At 33.2% G+C, this 21789-nt stretch overlaps 3 protein-coding genes across 3 annotated transcripts; all 3 read left to right on the forward strand.

Annotated features, from left to right (window-relative positions):
- The first annotated feature begins 470 nt into the window (after nucleotides 1–470).
- LOC111492162 (protein BIG GRAIN 1-like E) lies at nucleotides 471–1810 on the forward strand. The gene is made up of 3 exons (XM_023141420.1): nucleotides 471–867; nucleotides 949–1264; nucleotides 1335–1810. Exons 1-3 carry the CDS (start codon nucleotides 481–483, stop codon nucleotides 1742–1744), a joined length of 1113 nt encoding a protein of 370 aa, XP_022997188.1. The 5' UTR covers nucleotides 471–480; the 3' UTR covers nucleotides 1745–1810.
- Nucleotides 1811–6004: 4194 nt separating this feature from the next.
- On the forward strand, nucleotides 6005–9790 carry LOC111492219 (ubiquinone biosynthesis protein COQ4 homolog, mitochondrial-like). Its single transcript, XM_023141492.1, has 4 exons — nucleotides 6005–6178; nucleotides 7579–7779; nucleotides 8720–9240; nucleotides 9498–9790. Exons 2-3 carry the CDS (start codon nucleotides 7597–7599, stop codon nucleotides 9212–9214), a joined length of 678 nt encoding a protein of 225 aa, XP_022997260.1. The 5' UTR covers nucleotides 6005–6178; nucleotides 7579–7596; the 3' UTR covers nucleotides 9215–9240; nucleotides 9498–9790.
- A 5613-nt stretch (nucleotides 9791–15403) lies between these two features.
- On the forward strand, nucleotides 15404–17508 carry LOC111492121 (cytochrome P450 78A5). Its single transcript, XM_023141338.1, has 2 exons — nucleotides 15404–16416; nucleotides 16544–17508. The coding sequence occupies exons 1-2, from the start codon at nucleotides 15466–15468 to the stop codon at nucleotides 17180–17182; spliced, it is 1590 nt and encodes a 529-aa protein (XP_022997106.1). The 5' UTR covers nucleotides 15404–15465; the 3' UTR covers nucleotides 17183–17508.
- The last annotated feature ends 4281 nt before the right edge of the window (nucleotides 17509–21789 follow it).

Below are 21789 nucleotides of genomic sequence, written 5' to 3' on the forward strand. Positions count from 1 at the left end.
AGGTTGTTTGGGGTAAAATCCAAATCCAAATAAACCGTAATGAAAATTCAAAAGAAGACTCAAAAAAGAGCTCACAACCAAATGACCCACTAAAGAGGAGCACCAAGATATGAGTGGGGCCACCCTTACAAACACAAAACTTTCCTTTTCATTAAAGACATCCAACTCTAATTAAATAATCTTAAAATAACGGCACTTTTTTCGATGTTTGGTTGGATCGATTTAGCTTCTTAACCCGATCAGATATGATGAGCGTGTATATAATCTTTTGTCTTGTAGTGGCTGGTTTTGCTCTAGTGGATTAAAACATCAGGTTTGACTGGTCAAAGATTTCAAAATCAATACGTATTTCAAAATCAATACCCCGTTTGAAAGAAACCGAGACCCACTGATAGAATCTGAGGTAGCAAAACCCTAAGCCATTAGTTCGTGTATAAGGGCAAAGGGAAGATTGTTTTTGACCCTTCCCCACATTCATCTATGCCTCCTAAAGCACAATTGCCTTTCATTTTCATGTGGGTCTTCCTCTTAATTCATTTCCATTTCTCACACTCTTCAATATCTCCCAAGATCCCTCTTATGTCCTTCAATTCTTCCATATATATAGCTTTTTACACCAAGTTTTGCACAACAAGCTCGCCCTTACGAAGAACAAAGATGTCGCTCTCGAGCTCGGAGATGATCAATAAGAAGATGTTCCACCATAGGAGAGCTTCAAAGGAGCTCGAGGTATTCGAAGCTGCTCGATATTTCTCCGATTACAATGAAACTTCGGCGACAATGAACGGTTTCGGCGCAAAGTTTACTCCGAAAGTGAAGAAGAAAGACAAAGGATGGATCAAAGGGAGAATCAGCTTAGACATGCAGGTTTTCGATCTTAATATGAAGTTCGAGTCCCATTATTGAAGTTCGGGCGTAAATTTAACCATGTTTTTTTTTCCGACATAGGTGAAGAACATCCTTAATCTCCCCGAACATTTTCCCCAACATTCTTACAAAGTTGAAAAGCATGTTACAAAGGAGAAGAAGTACAAACAACCAAGCTCACCTGGTGGGAGACTAGCAAGCTTTCTAAACTCTCTCTTTAGCCATTCAAGTTCGAAGAAGAAGAAGTCAAAACTTTTTGCGCAATCCGTGGAAGACATAGCGGAAGACGAAAGCCGAACGTCGAAGAGAAGGATTAGCATCAGCCATTTTCGATCCTCGAACACAGCTGCAACGGATGCTAAGTTCATCTATTCTTCGTCTCCGGGCAATAATTCAGGTAAACCCCGAATCAACTTAACCTAAATATATATATATTCTAATCATTTATTCATATTCTTAACGAATAGGTTTCAGAACACCGCCTCCGCACGTTCAAACCCCGACAAAGAGCTACAAGGAACTATTGTCGTTTTCGAAGTTCACCCGACACGTAAAATCAGCGGAGACGTTGGAGAAACGGGCTTCGAAACAAAAGAAGAAGAATTTGAGTAATTGTTCTTCAGAAAAAGATAGGGTTTGGGTTGAAAAACCATTGGGAGATGAAGAAATGAAGAAAAAATTGAAGAAATTTGAGCATGACATTAATATTATTGATGATATTGATGATGATGATGGTGGAGAAACAGATTCCAGCTCAGATTTGTTTGAATTACAGATCTATGATTTAGATTATTACTCAAATGGGTTGCCTGTTTATGAATCTACTGATATTGATAGCATCAAGAGAAGAAATTCAATCTCTAATGGTGTTTGTTGAGATGTAAGAAGAACAAACTTGGTCTTTAATGGTGTTTTGTAATTAAAAAAATTTCAACTTTTCGATTGATCTTTTGATTTTCTGTCGCTGTTTATACTTAGAAAGTATCTCGTAGACCAATTAGAGATCGGAATCCCGTTCTAGGTACACTGCCCTGAAAATGATAGGTCTCGTTCAAAAGATACTTAAGTTAATGTATGTGAAATCCCACATCGGTTGGAGAGAGGAACGAATTATTACTTATAAGGGTGTGGAAACCTCTCCAAGTTTCAAAACCTTTAGGGAAATTCATAAGGGAAAGCCTATAGAGGACAAATGGTATCAGAGGTAGATCCCGAGCGGTGTGTCAGCGAGGACGGGCCCCTAAAGGGGTAGATTGTGAGATCCCACGTTGGTTGGAGAGGGGAACGAATAATTTATTATAAGGGTGTGAAAATCTCCAAATAGGACAATATCTGCTAGCGATGAATTTGAGTTGTTATAATGTGTCCCAATCAATATGCTCGATGATGATACTGTCATCGTTGATACTCAAGTTGCAGTTGAGAGTTAAAATTGATACTCACAAATCTCTTCTTTTTGAGTTATTTGTGAGTGGCTAAGTACCAGTCTCGTAATAGTACTTGTGCAAAAGGATTGATTTTTCACCTATCGAGTGTTCGGGGAGTTGTACCAGCTCTATGGAAAACGCTTTTGAAAAAGACAATGTGGGAAACGAATCTAGTCTACAACAAAAGTAAAATATATTTGAAAATCAAATGCATAAATTAAAACATTAAAGTGTGGGCTATAATCTTATGCTATTGTCTCTCTACTAGCATCACAAATCTTAGTCTTTTGGACCTTTTGTCCCTCTACTCACGAGTCACACCATACATTTTTATTTTTAACTTTAAATTTGTGGGACATCTCAAATCAAATTAATAAAAATGTGGGTCACCCGAGCCACTAATCTCAAGAAAAAGAATATTTATCAATTACCGCTCAGGTATCATGAGATTCCACATCTGTAGGAGAGAAGCAAAAAGTTCATTATATAAAGACGACACGACACGTAGGGCTAAAGCAAACAATATCTATTAACGGTTAGCTTGAGTTAGTACAAATGGTATCAGAGTCGGTCACCGGTACCAGTAAGGATGTTGGTTCTTCAAGAGGGTGAATTGTGACATTCTACATCAGTTGGAAAGGGGAACGAAACATTCCTTAGAAATGTGTGGAAACTTCTTCATAACAGACATGTTTTAAATTCGTGAGACTAACGATAATAAGTAACGAGCTAAAACGAATAATATCTACTAGCGATGAACTTGAGCTGTTACAAATATGCTCATTTTTTACGTTACAAATTTAACTTGAGATTTGTGTAATAAACCGAGAATTTGAAGTTTTTTTTTTTTTTTTTTACCGTCCATTCTTAATATTTAGTATGATTAATACATATTTTAGATTAAAGCTTAATTTGTATAATATTATAATTTAAATAACATATTATGTTTTGTTTACTTTAAATAATTAAATAAAAATACTATGAATTTTTTTATAAAGAAAATATTGTTTCAAACAAAATCTAATTTTAGTTTAAAAACAATAAATTATAAAAAAAAAAATTAAAAAATAAAATAGATGAAATGTGAATTAAATATACAAAATTAATTAAAAATATGTTTAATTATCCAATTTTTATGGTCCAAAAAGTTATTATTGGAATTATGAAATCCAACACAAAAGCATATGCATAGAAAGATGCAATTCCGTACAAAATTATATAATTTCATTTATTTTATTTATTTTTAACCTTAAACACAAATAATTACAAAAGTAATCCCGTACAATATTATATAATTTCACTTTTTTAACTTTGTTTTTAACCTTAAACACAAATAATTACTCCAATGACTCGATCGGTTTAGAATTGTTATCTCAGACATGTTGGAAGTTCTTTCAAAACTTATAATCGTTGAAACTTTTAAAATAGAAACATGTTTTTGTTCGGCACCTTGAAAAATACTAAAAAAAACATAAATTATTAAAAGTCTAGAGAATATACCGAGTATTAAAAATAATTTTAAATTTAAATTATAATAATTAAATTCATTAATTAAGATTAGAGGCTCCTCTTAATCACCACATTAATATAATTTAAAAAGCTTAACTACTTTTCATCTTAGCCATATGATGCCTATCTACCCATAAGGGAAAGCTATATATTAAAACTAAATAATATAATTTGAATTCATACTAAAAAAAAATATAATTTTTATCAAATCATATAATATAATTTTACTTCAAAGTTTTGATTAACATAAACATAGCTTAACCGAAAATATATCTTCGATTTAAATCTATTAAATAAAATAAATTTAATCCTCCAATAGAAAATTAGGGACAATGAAGGTCATTAAGTGGGACATTCATTCATAATATCCAATTTAATTATTGAATATACATGAAAATAATTACACCAAAAGCTACAAAAAATCAAATTATTGGACTAACAAGGCTGGCAAAAACAATTATTTTCTCCATAATTTATAATTTTTTAAAATATTTTTTAGATCAATTAAATAATAATTTAATCCATATTTTTTTATTTTATATTTTTAAAAAATAAACATTTCGTCCCTTAAAAATGAAAAATAATAGACTAAATTGGTCCTTTTTTTAAAATAAAGGGTCAAAATAAATAAAAAAAATTACCATTTCTTTAAATTTTAACTCAATCCAATTTTTTAATTTTAAAACGTAAAATTCGTTATATTAATTAAAAAAATTTGACAAATATATTATTTTATATTATGAACTCACTTCATTATTTTAAAATTAAAATAAGTATATTTTTTTAATATTATTTCATTTTTTTTAAATTAAAGTTTTAACTATATTTTTTTTGATAACTTTTAATATTTTCAAACATGTTTGTAACTTTTCTATTAAATTAAAAAAATTAAAAAAATATAGACTCATTTGGTTTTTTAATTAATATATTATTTTATATTATGAACTCACTTCATTATTTTTAAATTAAAATAGGTATATTTTTTTAATATTATTTCATTTTTTTAAATTAAAGTTTTAACTATATTTTTAATAACTTTAATATTTTCAAACAAGTTTGTAACTTTTCTATTAAATTAAAAAAATTAAAAAAATATTGACTCATTTGGTATTTTTTTTAAATTAAAAGTTTAAATATTTATTAAAAATTATTAAAATGTATGAATTTGGACTAAATTTGTAATTTAATTAAATTTAAAGTATATAAATGGAAAAATATATTTTAATGAAAATAAAGGAAAAAGTCGTTATAATCATGAACTTGTGTAATTTAAAGCAAGTGGAGGGACCAAAAGGAAAGAAGTGTATGCTTATACATTATTAATAATAATTAATTAATTAATTAATTTATATGCCGACATATTAAATTAAATTAAATTAAAAAGAAAAATCATTCTCTTTTTTTGTTTCCATTCGGACTCGGAAATAAAGAAGGGGGAACGAGGGAGGCAATTGTACGTGTCATTGGGCCTTGATTTGCGGCCAATTAATTCAAATCTTTATTAAAAAAAAAGTTTATTTATTAGTAATTTTTTAATTTTTTAATTTTTATTTCCAAAGAAAAGAAAGAGGTTAAAAGGTGTGTAAATAATGATCATGTCTTCTCCACTCATTGTTTTTACTTTTGGGTAATTTAATTTCTTATAATATGGTTCGGGATTCAAATGTCTTACTTTAACTATGGTTAAGTTGATCAGTTTAGGTGTGGTTTAGTAGCTAAGAAACCGATACTGTCTGAAATTATATGATTCGATACTCTATTTTATAACTGTTTAACTAAAAAAAACTATGTTTAGGACTCGTCTTTTGTTGAGGTTAGGATTGTATTTTCGGTCCTCTAACCCTCTCAAATTCCAATTCGACCCACCTCCTTTTTTTTATTTATATATAATTAAATATTTTTATATTTTTTATTTTTCGAACATTATATTATATTTTACCTATAAATAATATTTAAAATAGAAATTATTTATTAAATTTGTATTTGAAATGAATACGTTAAAAAAATTAAGAATTAGAAAATTACTATTTTTTTTGTTATAGGATAAAAAGCCCATGAGTTGCGTTATGGGCCCATCTTAAAAGCCCATGAGCCAATTCCCAATATTCAGAAGTTGCGCCCGTTCAGTCAGGGACACGAAGGTAATTTAGCCATATATTTAAGTGAAAATGGTACTTTGCACGGTCTATTAATTCCTTCCCGCTTCTTCGTCGCTGGTTTTCGTTCGTTCGTTCTAGGCATCGCACTCTCCGATTCTCGTAGAATCATTTTTGCTTCCTTCTTTAACGCTATCAATCTTGGTCAGGAACGTCCGTTTTCCGTTTCTTTGCGCTTTAATTGAATCTCTCTCATCTGAAGAATTGCTTTCAATAAAGGTAATCAATCGCGTTTTGTTTCAGTTCAATTCGTTTCGTATTGTGAAATGTAAATTTTTGTCGCAGTCCATCCTCTAGTGTCTTAGCTCAATAACGATGGTTTATCGGTTGATAGTATTCTCAATTATTACTGCTGAATTAGCGTCTCGTTCTGAAATTTCTCGTATGTGCTTGCAATAGCATGAAAATTGAACGTGTTAGTAAGATTTGGTGTTGCGTGCTCAACCGAGTTAATCACTTGATTACTTGGCCTATCCTTCGATTTAACTCGGTTTTTCTAGTTGATTTAGGTTTGGTTGAATGTTTTACGGCCTTTGTTTTGCAATTCTCCGCGGTGGATTTATGCCGGATTCTGATATCATTAGCTTTCTAACTTCGATTTCATTTCTGATTTAGCGGGAAATATCTGGTGTTTTGAAGTAGGAGCAAAGTATTTCTGCAGTTGGTATTCGCGTACCTAATAATGAATAATTTACTCTTACTACTTATCTGAGAAATCCTATACAATTTACCTAGAACAGATCGATTGCGAACATGCTTGAGTTCTCTCTATAGGAAAATGTTTTACACTTATGTTATTAGTTTGTTGTTTTGTTGCAAAGATAAACTACGAGATGCTAGGATGTCGCTGATGAGGTAGTTGCAATGTATTTCTGCAGATGATTTTCTTTCATCTGTTTTAAGATGGTGTTTTATTGTATTTGCTACCCTTAGTTATGGAGTCTATTGAAATCAGACAGCCTGTAGTTTGTCTGAGTTATCTTTTAGTGTTCTCCCGAGGGTATTCCATTATACGTAGAGAAGCAAGGGTGTGATCTGGTTAACTTTCCTACAGAATACGTCTGAAATACTTATGTTCTATGACCATTTGCATATAATGTCCGAGTTTATTGATGGCAACATTCCCTAGTTCTCTCCAAGATCCCACTCCTCTCTACATATTACACACTTTTTTCGGCCACTTCTGCGATAAATTTCTTTTACATGTCATGTAGTTTTGAGATTTTTGAATAAGAAGTATCAAGAGAAATGCTCTCTAAAGAGCCAAATTATTTTAAAGGCTATTGCTTCTCTTTTCATCATTTGTTCATTCTTTCTTGACTAAAGATGTGGTCCCTTCTATCTCGCTAGCCTCTATTACCTAATATTTGGTACTGGGTGTTGTATTTTCATTGTTGAAGAATTTGTTTAGAACTTTGGAAGGAGGAAATTAGCCAATTTTTTAAGGCATTGTTTGTGAGTTGGATTTATCTGAGTAAATTACATTTAATGGTCTTTAATGATAGGGAATTTTTTTCTGCCTTTATCATTGCAAATTGCTTAGTTTCTTAAAGTCGGTATTCTACATTTGATTGAATTGAATCGTGCACCTCCCCCTGCACATATGCACCACCCAACAGAAGAAAGTACTATCGGATATGGTAGGTGGTGCACATATCCAGCTCAAAAGATGGCAGCAAGCAGCAGTTGCACTTGGTTCAGCAGTAGGTGCCTTGCTAGATCCACGACGAGCAGATCTAATAGCAGCTCTTGGGGAAACAACTGGAAAGCCTGCTTTTGAAAGGGTCCTTGAAAGGATGAAAAAAAGTGCTGAAGGCCAAGTAAGCTTTTAATCAAGTAATCTTATGTTTCATGTTTCCATGTTTCACATTTTTTCATCATTTGCAAGGGTATTCACAAGGATTGAATGATGAACTTAATGATGATGAAGAATACCAAATAAAAAAAGCTACCTCTTTATCTTGGAATAGAATGGTTATCGTGTATAAATTTTGGAACTACTTTTATTTGAGTGCTCCGGAAACAACATAGGTTATTTGCTTGATCAAATTCATATTTAAGAACGAATTGGGACTTATGATGTATTGGGTTGATTTGCTTGTGTATTCCTATGGGGTCTTGTGATTGACTGAGTTGTGTTCATGTATTCCATCCTCCCCCTCCTCATCAGGGCGTCCTTTCCTCCCTTGGAAATACAAACATGAAACACTAGCGGAACCAAAGTGCTAGTGTCGGAAATGCGCCAGAACATAGGATTTGGAGCACTTGAACTTTTAAAATATACTATGACAAAAACAAAATCAAAGTGTATTTACTTTTTCAATTTTGGTTACAATTGGGCAATGCAACTAAGTAGGAACCCCTCGATTTAACATTTGAAATGAATGTTTTAGTTTCGTTTATTCCCTGATCTGCCCCAGTTTAACCATTTCATTTTTTCCAGTTGGCTATCATGGAAGCCATCATAAATTTTAAATTTACTTTGAGGTGTCTTTGTCATTTTAACTCAATTCTTTTCTTTCTGTTAATGTCATTTGTCCCAAATAAACTTAAAGATGTTCCCAGTTCCTGCTTGCTAAATATATTTCTCACTTGTTGGATAACTTGACTCTCGTGAAATTCATTTTTAGATCGTTCATTTGAATATAAAATTTAAGCATAGTTTAATTGGTTAAGACATATATCATCGACAAAGGGATCGGATCCTTCACCCTATATAGTTGAACTCAAAATATGAAATGACAGAAATTTCTTGTTCAGGCAGTGTTGTTGGATCGACCTCGTGTATTATCATCAGAAGTTGGTCATGCATGGGACCTTCCATCCAACACATTTGGAGCTGCATATGCTAATTTTATGGGTTCCAGGAACTTTTCTCCAGATGACCGACCTCCTGTTCGATTCATGGATACTGATGAACTCAAGTATGTTGCCATGCGAGCTCGTGAGGTTCATGACTTCTGGCACGCATTGTTTGGTCTTCCCACAAACTTGATTGGCGAGTCAGCATTGAAGGTTATTGAATTTGAGCAAATGCACCTTCCAATGTGCATGCTGTCTGTTTTGGGAGGCACAGCTAGATTCAATGACAGACAGAGAAAATTATTCTTCCAGCACTACTTCCCTTGGGCTATCCGTGCTGGCATGCAGTGCACAGATCTCATGTGCATATATTATGAGCGGCACTTCCACGAGGATTTGGACGAAATGCGGGCGAAATGGGGAATAATTCCTGTACCTCCTCCCCAAAGTTAACGTTTTGCTTGACAAGTACGATGAAGGTGTAAAATCAACCAGAACTCACCTCTTATTTACTTACTTGCACGTGGCTGTTTATTTGGAATGACTTTGGAAGTGTTTAAAAACTGATTTCTTGTACACTTAAAAACAGTTTTTAAAGCACTTGAAAAGAAATTTCAAATCGGCCTTTGCATGATTGCCTTTCTTCTACTAGGCATTTGTAATTCAATTATGTGCGTGACTGAACTGTTTTAGGTCTTAAATCTTGACTAACAATTGGTCTGATTGATAATCATAGGAAAGTATGGTCATAGGAGCCTAACCAGGCTCATCTCTATCCATCTTGATGCTGGCTTCGTTCATGGTTGTCATCAGAATAATCTCCTGATAAGGTATGTAACCAACAGCCGTTATTAATTTTAGACAATCTGCTGTGTCATACATATTTCATTGAGCAATTTTATTCGGTAGGCTTGTGCATTATTGACCATAAGATCGAGTTCTGTATCTTGATTGTTAGTGCAAAATGTAGAGAATATTTGTAGTAATGAGTATTTACTCTATATTGCAACCCTAATTGGTTTATTTCAACGTAAACTAATTTTGTTATTTCTTAAAAATATCTGGTTGAAAAGTTGAGATTGAAAAGTATGGCACAACCTATGATTTCACTAGTTATAATTTGATAAACATTCTATTGAACTAGAGGAAGAAGATAAGATAAAATGGTAATTCATTAATGAACTATAGTGACCGTTATTATCGCACCCACAAAGTTTAAATTTAAAAATTGAACTTCAAGCTTGCATGAGTAGAAGTTTGTGTTCTTCTGCCCTATGTAATTAAAAATTTCATATAATAGAATCTCCCAAGGAAAGAGTTTTTATAGACTCTAAACTTTCAAATTTGTAGTTTGAGCGGTATTCTTTTAAAATTTTAATTTTAAAAGTTTATTGAAATAAAATAAAATAAAAGTCTTTCGACAGATTTAATTAAAATATCCAAATTGGATTAGACAACCCCTAACAAATAGGTGCTTAGTATATCTTTCTTAGGAGATTTTCACTGTTACAATAAAGTCTAGAAATATTAATGGAGGGAGTAGATATTTAGAAAGGTTTCTTCTCTCTCTCTCTCCCTCCTGCTTTGAACATCCTTCACTAAAAAAAATTGCCCACCTCACTGTAATACATCCCCTTCTATAAGTTACTTTTCAACGTATTATAATTAATTTTAAATATTATTTTAGTTTATGTACTTTGGAAGTATATTAAGTACCAAATATATATTTTGGAAGTATATTAACTGGAAGGAACAGAAGTTGAAAAGATTTTATGATAAAATCAATGTGGGGGGAGAGAAAGTCAGATTTAGTGGCAGTGTTTGATGATAAAGCATTTATTTGATTAAATTGACACCTACAGTATAGGATGGATCTCTGAGATCCATGTCTAAATGGGATGATGCAGCATGGGAAGAGAGAAATAGGTAGATTATGGGAGTAAAAAAGCTGGGTAAAAATTGAATAAAGTGAGCGGTGGGGAAGACTGAATAGAAAGGGGGGGGGGGGGGGGGGCNGGGGGGGGGGGGGGAGTGGTGTTCGGATTCTGAGAGTGAGACAGGCAAGTTGGGGCGGCGCCGTTATGGGCATTGTGTGTGCCAGTAATGTAAATGTTGCCACACTGCCCACTGTATTTATTTTTCACTGTACCGTACAAAATCCACAGAAAAAATTTACTTTTTCACTCTGAATTCTGAACCTGACCTGTCCCATACCAATTCCTCCCCCTCTCCTTCTAGGGTTTCAGCTGTCTGGTCTGTAATGATATGGGAAGTGGGAACACAGCCCTTACCATTATCACACTCCACCATCCCACACCTTTGTGTTTTCTTTTTGTAAATCTTATTCTTCTACTATATTAGGGTTATATTCATAAGTTCTTCAGTTTGAGATTTGTTGGTAGTGTTTATTACCTTAAACAAACAGTGGGTTTCTTTTTTTATGATTGTTTCAGCATATTTTTCTTCCTCTACTAGGCTTAGTATATCTAATTTTCTCTGGAACATTGATGGATCTTTGATTTCGTTAGGTGTTAGCTGACCTTGTTGGTAGTTTATTGATCTTGTTAACTGTTAGCGGAATTTGTTGGTAGTTTAATATTCTATATAATAGATATATACTATTGTTTTTGTGAGAATAGTTCAATTGTGTTGGCTTCTACATTCTCGAGGATATTAAAATAATATTGCAAAATTTAGGGTTTCGATTCGTTTCGTTTCGTTGTAGCTTTTTACCATATATTTCATCATTGAAACTGATTGTTCATGAGTTTTTGGAGTTATTTAATGTTTTAGTTTTGTGCATTAATTTCGATAAATTTTATACAAGTTTAGGAAGATTTTACCCTTTCTTCCATGTGTTGTTTTGTTGAAATAGGTGAGTGAATTGAGCCAAAATTAAATTTTGGCCTAGTTTTGTGTTTAGTTTAGTTCGATGATAAAATTAAACTTAAAAGATAGGAAATTGGAATACTTGACCAGGTTTGGGGTAAATTTATGTTTTTTCCCCCATCCCCTAAATGTTTCTTAGCTCTTTGTCCTTTTCTCTATCTTTAAATTTGGCCTCTTTTGAGATAAAGTTGTTTTCGTCTATTTTATAAACACTTTAAAACTACATTTGAGCTTGTTAGAATATGAGATGAAACCGTGCTTTAGAATGATATGATTATTTCATTTTAATCCCGGCAAGCCATACTCGAGGTTTCTTGTAAGGGGTGTGAAAACTCTTCCGACATGTTTTAAAATCTTGAGGAAAAGTCCTTGAAGTAAGGACGAAAACTTTTGAAAGATCTTGGAAATGCTACACTGTTTTGAAGTCTTTGTGTTCATTTGTATTGGTTTTTTTGTAGGGTACATTTTTTTCATTTCATAGCAAAATAATGCATGTAGGTTTCAATGAATGATAAATAACTGGCAAATTTGTGAAATGACCTTTAGGGCTGTTTAGTACAAATCTGTAAGATGGTAAAAAGAACAGAGCAAGGCTTACACTGTTAGCTCACTAGATGACTATTTTATTTTTGGTTTATTTTTAATTTTATTCATACAATTTTTTTTTTATTTTGTGTAAAATCTTTACATGAAAATATAATTTTCAATTTAACATCGTTAAAATTTATGTTATATTTATTTTTGGATATAACATATAGTAGAAATTCATCGATTTATTTATTTTTTTTTTTCACAATTTAATGTTTTTTTCTTAAGGAACATTTAAATTGATAGATAGAGATTAAATAGCTTTTAAATGCTTTTTAAAAAAAAATTTATTTTAAATTTTGATTTAAATCTGAGAAACATATCTAAAAAGAAAATTGCAATTAACTAGTTGATTTTTAGAATAAGGTGCATTTTATGGAGAAAAATATATTTGTTTTTTATTGACTTGCAATTCTACAAAATCTCAAATGTTATCTCGAAATAAATATTCTAGAATCGAGACACACTTTATGAATACTTACGCTATAAAATTTAAAGAATTTTCTTACTAAAGAACAACAAATTCAACATCTCCCTTTATAAAAAAATAAAAATAAAAAAGAAATTTCTCTTGCATGCCAATTCCTCTTTCCCATCACTTGACACAATCGCACTCTTAAAGGCAGCGGACTAGCGATTGTGCGGCACTCACTTTCCAACGACAAGTGAGCTGAGCCAATTTGTACTTGCGTCGCCTACGGCCAAGTGACGTATGATCGAGCCTCTAGCCTCGGTTTTAAAAGAAGGTTTTGGAAAACGAGGGTAGAGAGAGATTTTAGAAAGAGAGATTTTTGAAAGAGACGTTATATAAGCAAGCAAGAGAGAGATAACAACGGCTTAGCATATATAACCTTGAGTAGGGGGATATGACTTAGGAAAACAGAAAAGCTGAAATAAAAAATACCCAAACTAAGTGGGGTTTTAAGCAAATTTTATTTTGCCGAAAAAGAAAGAAAAATTACAACCAGGGACTGAAATGCAAAAACAAATAATAATAATAATAATAATAATAATAAAGAAAACAAGAAAATGATATAAAGAGACAAGCTATTCATTCAATATCTGTAGGGTATAAATGAGATTCCATAAAAGCCAAAAACTGTAAGCATAAAACCCACATTATATTATATTCTGAAAAAAAAAAAGAAAAAAAAGAAAAAAACAAGAAAATATATATAATATAATATAAATATTATCTTGTCGTTCAAAAAGAAAAAAGGAAATAAAGATCTGGTGAATCAATCTCTGATTAAAATTAGTACACTCGTGACCGCTGCCATCTTCCCTCCACACTGTTTGGAAGCACCAACACTCAAACCCTTCTACCAATAATTTATAATATATATATATATATAACTAATATTTAGTTAATTATTAAACTTTTAATTTTATGTCTAATTTGGTACGTATTTATATGAGTTTTAAAGGTTTAGTTTTGTATCTATAGCTACTAAATATTTGAGATTTAAATATATAAAATTTGAGTGATAATAAATATCTGCATTTGATCAAAATAAAAAAAATAGTTAGAAAATTTGTCGAGATTAATTCGTGTTTGTCTAGATATTAAATATCTAGGAGTTGACTGTTTGAGATATTAAGTATTCGTGTAGATCACTTAATGTTTTTGGGTCTATTTGTAGTTGAAAACATAAAGAGAGAAACGGTTTCGTGTTTGAAAAATCTTAGTTATATATGTAAGAATCTGTAAGTTCAAACTTTTCGAATTTTGTGATAATTTAAAACATGACCTCGACGTCTCTAAATAATTGTTATCTGTCTTCGAGAAGTCAAGAGTACGCTAAGTTATAATCTTTTAGGGACAAAAATATAAGGTTTTGATACTGTTTTTGTTTTTATACTTTCGAGTTTGGTTCGTTTTGATTCTCGTAACTCCAAAGCGTTTATTTATTGTCGGTCAATTTTCATCTTTTATTAATTTTAGTCATGCCATAGTCCTTTTATTCTTGTTTTTATCTCATTTTTTATTATAATATATATAAAATTTACATTAACAAGAATAGAAACGCCCACTTTTTAAAATTAATTAAACTAACCTTAATTTCATTATTTAAACTAAAAATATACATTTATTAGTAAATAAACAAACTCAATTTTTCATTATATAATTTTTTATTTTATATATTAAAGAGAAAATTGAAATTTTTATAGCTTATTAGATATAATTTTACGAATAAAATTAAATTTATAATTTAACCTAATAAATACAGAAATTTTTTTTAGATTTTTTTTTTCATATTTTTCTTTATTAAAGTATTAATTTGTAGAAAAAATAAATTAAAAAAGAAAAGAAAAACACCTGAATTGGCTGACGTGTGCAGATGGAGATAGTTGTATTCCCGGAATTGCCCTCTGACCCACAACCAGAAAACACTTTTTTAAAATCAAGGTGGACATGACTAGTGGGTGGGCCACCCCGAATCCGAATCCGAATCCGAATTCGATTTTAACCCGAACCATTCCACCTCATCTATGATTCCTGTCTTGATGTGCCCCGAGAAATTATTCGAGGACGTTGTACTATTGTAGTTGTGGTCGTTATTTTGTATCGTTGAATATAAGAGAAAAATAAAATAAAATTATTATCAATTATAAATTTTTCTTATTCAAATTCACTGGTCGCATGAACTTCTGACCTAATAATTATTTTTAAATATTAAATATATTCGTAGATGTGATGTAAAATTTATTTGGAATTTATTCATTTTATTTTTTTTATTTTTTTTTATGTTTTTTTTCTTTGTTTTGTGGTCGTGTATGCGTGTTACTTGTCTCTTGTCTTGGTTTGACTATGTTTTTGTGTCTTGATCTCAAGCCACGGATCTTTACAAAAGAAACTATTAAAATTTAAAATTTATTAAACGGGATATAAAATTAAGTATTTCTTGTTTTGACGAGACAGATCTTTATAATTTAATTCAAAAATAAATTATTAAAAATTTTAAATTTGTTAAACCCAATACAAAAAAAACTTGAATGAATCGGGATAAAAAAAAAAAAAAAAAAAAAAAAATATATATATATATATATATATATATAAACCCCTAAACCCTAAAACACCCAATGGTTTTAACCACGGTTAATTATTTTTCTAACCATGGTTAAAAAAAAACTCTCCCGCTTCCTATTTAATCTCTGTCTCCCATATTCTTTCCCTCCCGTCTCTTCCCCTTCCACACCGTCCCCTGTTTTGGCGCCAAACCACGATGTCATCACAAGCCCTCAACGACCTTCTTCTCCACTTCCCCATTTCCATTACCCAAAGCTTCGAAGCTCTTCTTCTTAGCCTTATACTCGTCTCCATTTTCGCCTTCCTCCTCCACCCCGGCGGCCTTGCCTGGGCCATTTCCAAGTCCAAAACCACCGCCTCCGCCGCCATTCCCGGCCCTTCCGGCCTCCCATTCATCGGATTACTCCATGTCTTCACTAATTCAACCCCTCACAGAGCTCTTTCCGACCTTGCCAATCGATTCAAAGCATACCCTTTAATGGCCTTCTCCGTTGGCCTTACAAGATTCGTCATTTCAAGCAATCCTGATTTTGCCAAAGAGATTTTAAACAGCCCTTCCTTTGCCGATAGACCTGTAAAGGAGTCCGCTTATGAGCTGCTCTTCCACAGAGCAATGGGTTTTGCTCCTTATGGTGAGTATTGGAGGAATTTGAGGAGAATTTCAGCTACTTACATGTTTAGTCCCAAGAGAATTGCTGGTTTTGAAGGGTTTAGGAGGGAAATTGGAGCTAAAATGATGAGGGAAATTGAGAAATCCATGGCTTTAAAAGGGGAAGTGAGAATTAAAGAGATTCTTCATTTTGGGTCTTTGAATAATGTAATGATGACTGTTTTTGGTAAGTGTTATGAGTTTAATGGTGAAGGAAATGGGGCAGAGCTTGAGGAATTAGTAAGGGAAGGGTATGATCTTCTTGGGATTTTCAATTGGAGTGACCATTTCCCCTTCTTGGGGTTCTTGGATTTACAAGGCGTGAGGAAAAGGTGTAGAGTCTTGGCTTCTAAGGTCAATATATTTGTCGGAAAAATCATTGAAGAACATAGAACAAAGAGGAAAGAACAACAACAAAACAGAGATTTTGTCGATGTTCTGCTTGATTTGGAGAATGATGACAAGCTATCAGATTCCGACATGATTGCTGTTCTCTGGGTATGTCCCTTTTCTTGTTCTTACTCTTTATGTTCATAATCACTGCCTTTAATCACTCAAATGGTGATTTTGTCAAGAACAGAACAGAACAGAACAGCTTACTCTGTTTTTTTTTTTTTTGTCGCAGGAAATGATCTTTAGAGGGACCGACACTGTGGCGATACTTCTGGAGTGGATTTTAGCTCGAATGGTAAAACACCCAGAAATCCAAATGAAAGCCCAAGACGAAATCGATTCATTAATGGGCAAAAGCTCTCGACCCATTACAGATTCCGACATCCAAAACCTTCCATATCTGCAAGCTATTGTTAAAGAATGTCTTAGAATGCACCCACCAGGGCCACTTCTGTCATGGGCACGACTAGCGACCGCCGACGTTCACGTCGGCGGTCGTGTGATTCCGGCGGGGACGACGGCGATGGTGAACATGTGGGCGATAACCCACAACGAGAGGGTTTGGTTAGAGCCAGAGAAATTCGAGCCAAATCGGTTCATGGAAGAGGAAGTTAGTGTAATGGGGAGTGATTTGAGGTTGGCTCCATTTGGGGCAGGGCGAAGGGTATGTCCGGGAAAAGCCATGGGTTTAGCCACCGTGCAGCTCTGGTTGGCTCAGCTGCTTCGAGCTTACAAATGGGTGGCGTGTTCTGAAGAAGCCGCCATTAATGGCGGCGTCGATTTGTCAGAGTGCCTTAAACTCTCTCTGGAAATGGAAGCTCCTCTGGTTTGTAGAGCTATTGGGAGGAGGGTGGGTTTGGCAGAGGAATGAAGAAGAGGAAGACGGCGGCGGCAAGTGGCAGATGTTGTTTAAAGGGTTGCTTTTTTTTGCTCTTTTGGAGCTGTCCCCGGCGGAGACAACTAGTTCGGCGGCGGTGGGCAGCTCACAAAAAGGGTTTTTTTTTGTTTTTTTTTTTTTTTTTGGGTTTGGGGAAGCATAGAAGTTTCTTTTGTGTTTGGTTTTGTTGTTAGTGGTTAGGGTTTTGTTTTTAGGGTCAGTTTGGATGGCCACGTGGTTGGTGATATGCGTAATGGAATCTTATGCTTTTGTATAAAGAAAGAAACCCTTTAGCTATTATTCTCTCTGTCTCTCTCTGAAAAGTGTCTTACAAATGAAGATTAAATTTTTAGGGTTTTTAGTTCATGCATGTTTCTTGTTTATGGCTTTTGGGTTTAATTTCATTCTTTAGCTACTTCAAGCTTTCTTCTTTGACCCGATAACTCGTAAGGTTATAATTTTACGAGAGCTTTCTTTTCGGCCGGACAAGTAGTAGGGTTATAATTTTACGAGGGTTTCCTTTTTGGCCCGACTTGTTATAGGGTTATAATTTTACGAGGGCTTTCTTTTTTGCCAGATAAGGATTATAATTTAACTAGGACTTCCATTTTGACCCGACAAATTGTAGGGTTGTAATTTTACGAGGGTATCCTTTTTGGCTTGAAAAGTTGTAGCGTTATAATTTTACGAGGGCTTCCTTTTTCGACTTGACAAGTTGTAGGGTTATAAAATTTACGAGGGCTTCCTTTTTGACCCAACAAGTCATAGGGTTACAATTTTACGAGAGTTTTCTTTTTGACCCGACATGTTGTAGGGTTATAATTTTACGAGGGGTTCCATTTTGACACGACAAATTGTAGTGTTACAATTTTACGAGAGCTTCATTTTTTACACGACAAGTCGTAGGGTTATAATTTTACGAGGACTTCATTTTTGACCCGACAAGTCATAGGGTTATAATTTTACGAGGGCTTCCTTTTTGACCCGACAAGTCGTAGGGTTATAATTTTACGAGAGCTTTCTTTTGGACCCGACATGTCGTAGGTAATTTTGCGAGGGCTTCCTTTTTTACCCAACATGTCGTATGGTTATAATTTTACGAGAGTTTTCTTTTTGACCCAACAAGTCCTAGGGTTATGATTTTACGACGGCTTCATTTTTGACCCGACAAGTAGTAGGGCTATAATTTTACGAGGGCTTTCTTTTTTACCCGACAAGTCGTAGGGTTATAATTTTATGAGAGCTTCCTTTTTGACCCAACAAGTTGTAGGGTTATAATTTTACGAGGCTTCCTTTTTGACCCGACAAGTCGTATAGTTATAATTTTACGAGGGTTTACTCAATTCATCGCCTTTCTTTCTTTAGTTACTTGAAACTTTCCTATTTTGCCTAACAAGTTGTAAGATTATAATTTTACGTGTTTTTATTCAAGTCATCGTCTCTCATTCCTTAGTAAGTCGTACGGTTATAATTTTACGAAGGTTTACTCTAGTATAATATTACACTATTTGGAGTCGAGATTTAAAATTTATACTCCGTCGTAATATCTTAATTAATTTTCTTTGATTCGTAATAAAATATTATTTTTTACGAGCTAATAAAAAAAAAAGAAAAAAAAAAGGGAATGGATGGGAAGGAATGAAATATGTTGTATTGATGATGAGGTAGAAGCTATTCCCAAACGATTTAAAGCGGAATTAGATTCTTAGAGTAATTATTATTTTTGGCATAGAATATTATGGTATGACGATCCCCTCGACAAATAATATCCCGAGCGTTCCATATTTATAAAGATATTAAAAATCTTCCCCATTCTGATTTACATAATGTCGGGTGAAATATACAGCTACAACCAATGATAACCTTCTAGACAATTTCAGTTACATCATACTCCATTTCGAGACCTAAATCCCGTAAATGACAAACCTACGTCCAATTGTGACTACCCAATTGGTTAACTTTTTAAATATCTCACTTTAAATCGTCCAATATAGCTCGTGCCCTCCTTAAATACGATTTTTACAGATTTACGAGTAACTTAACCTAACTCGAGTTCAAATATAGTTTCACAAGCGTACAAATAGAATGATACGTATATATACATATATAGAGTAGTCGAAACGTTCATCTTTTTTTCCTTTCGGTGAAAAATATAGACGTTAATGGAGAAAAGGTAGACACCTTTTGTGCTCAATTGGTAAAAACTTGGATGCAAATGATATTTGGATATCCAAACCATCACTTTTTGTGCATCCCATAAGTGGAAGTCCTTTTTGTGCACCCCACATTTCTTGTTTGATTCTCTTAGTATTCCCAATTTATTTATACACATCTTTACTCCTACCTATTCTCCCACTTCCCGTTTTAGTCCTTTTCGTTTTATACGACTTTTCCCCCAGCTTTTTTTACGTATCTCGGATTCGAATTTCAGGTCTCGATAAAGATTTTGATGAGATAAAATAACTCGAATCATCCCTTTTCGTAATACCCTATCACGTTATATAAAGTAATAGCGTAGTCTTCGCGTACGGGACCTGATCCGAAATATTGGATTCTTGACTAAAGAAACGTGAAACTGTGATCGAACAAAATGATGGGTCGTGGGTAAAATTGACAAAAGAAACACGAAATTACAATCGAACAAAATGATGGGTCATGGGTAAAAATATATGTACGTTGAAGAGAATTTACTTTGATTAGTGAATGCAATTCTGCTATATTGTATATGAATCATCCCTTTTCTTAATATTGTCTCGTACACTAGATAATAGTGTAGCTTTAGTGTAATGGGTCCGGTGCAAAACATCAGATTCTTGACTAAAAGAAACCCGAAACTTTAATCGAACAAAATAGTGGGTCATGGGCAAAAACATACATACGTTGAAGAGAATATACTTCGATCAGTGAATGCAATTCCGCTATATTGTATATGAATCCTCCCTTTTCATAATATCGTCTCATACACTAGGTAGTAGTGTAGCTTTAGTGTATCAGATCTGGTGCAAAACATTGGATTCTTGACTAAAAGAAACCCAAAACTTTAATCGAACAAAATAGTGGGTCATGGGCAAAAACATACATTTGTTGAAGAGAATCTACTTCGATCAGTGAATGCAATCCCGCTATATTGTATATGAATCATCCCTTTTCAGAATATCCTCTCGTACACTAGATAATAACGTAGCTTTAGTGTACTGGATCGGGTGCAAAACATCAAATTCTTGACTAAAAGAAACCCGAAACTTTAATCAAACAAAATAGTGGGTCATGAGCAAAAATGTACGTACATCTAAGAGAATCTACTTTGATTAATTAATGCAATTCCATTACACTGCAAATGATGATGCCAAAGATTTATATATTACATCGAAGTAATGATGAGAATCTAGAGTTATAGACCATATATTTAAGATATGGTTTAATATTTCCGGGCCTCATCATTACCTAAATGGCATTAAATTTGGTAATTTAGTATTAAGTTAATGTGTTTGAACATATGAAACATGTTCATTTCCCTATCTTCTTAATGGAATAAAATTTTGATATCATTTATAAAAGAAATCATATCAAGAGATAAGTAGATATTATGGGAATATAATGCTAATAATCAACCATAAATCCACTAACAATAAATTAAAGAATGAAGCACTCATTTCATTTTTAAACTATATAATTAAATTATATAATATAGTTTTAATCTATATTATATATCATATACTTATCCATTTAACTATCTCGATTCTCATTTCTTTTCGTGTGTCAATTAAAAAAAAACGTGTAGCGTACTCTTACTTCAGTACAGTATCTGTGGATAGCATTAGAGACGAGCGTTAGGATTGCAATTCTCGAACTCGAGTTTGTGCATATTTTTAGTTTTCTTGAGGAATTAGGCAACGTTTTCGTTTTTGGGCCAAAAGAAATTGATTTAAAAGAAACCGTTCAAATTGAGAAATTGCTTAAGGGATCTGCTGTAATGTGGTTGACAATTTTTTTACCATTGGATACTGTAGGAGGAAAGCTGTAAAAGTACTTTGAATTTATATCCCGTGATTATCAAGAGACGGGTAAATTTTCAAATTAGTTTGCAATGGTTTAGGCGAAACCCATTTCCAGGTGTGACGAGTAACGTGTACAAGACTCATGTAAGCTAAGAATAAAGCAATACTTGTCCACTTTTTCATCGATTTTTCATTGAGTTGAATTCTGTATGTTAAAGGGCAGTGTTCCCTCTAGAGCAGTGGGCGAAACGAGGAGAGGATCTGACAATCATCCACCATTAAAGTCCCTCTAGGTAACGTGCACGTACGAAAGTGTTTTCCTTTATTGAACGTTTCTTTTAAGAAATTACAATTCTACATAATCACGATATAAACCGTGGCAGATATAATGTGATGTTCCACATTGGTTGGGGAGGAGAACAAATCACCATTTATAAGGGTGTGGAAACCAAATAGATTTCCCCTAAGAGACAATAAAAAACAGAGGATCTTGAAATCAATTCAAAATTTAGAAGAACTCTGCGCGGGGGCCATTGAACAGCTGGAAAAATTCCGGGAGGGCCTACTTACGAAAAGTCGAAATGGAAGCGGATTAGTTTCGAG

This window comes from Cucurbita maxima, unplaced genomic scaffold (genome assembly GCF_002738345.1).
Source record: "Cucurbita maxima cultivar Rimu unplaced genomic scaffold, Cmax_1.0 Cma_Scf00017, whole genome shotgun sequence".
Taxonomy (NCBI): domain Eukaryota; kingdom Viridiplantae; phylum Streptophyta; class Magnoliopsida; order Cucurbitales; family Cucurbitaceae; genus Cucurbita; species Cucurbita maxima.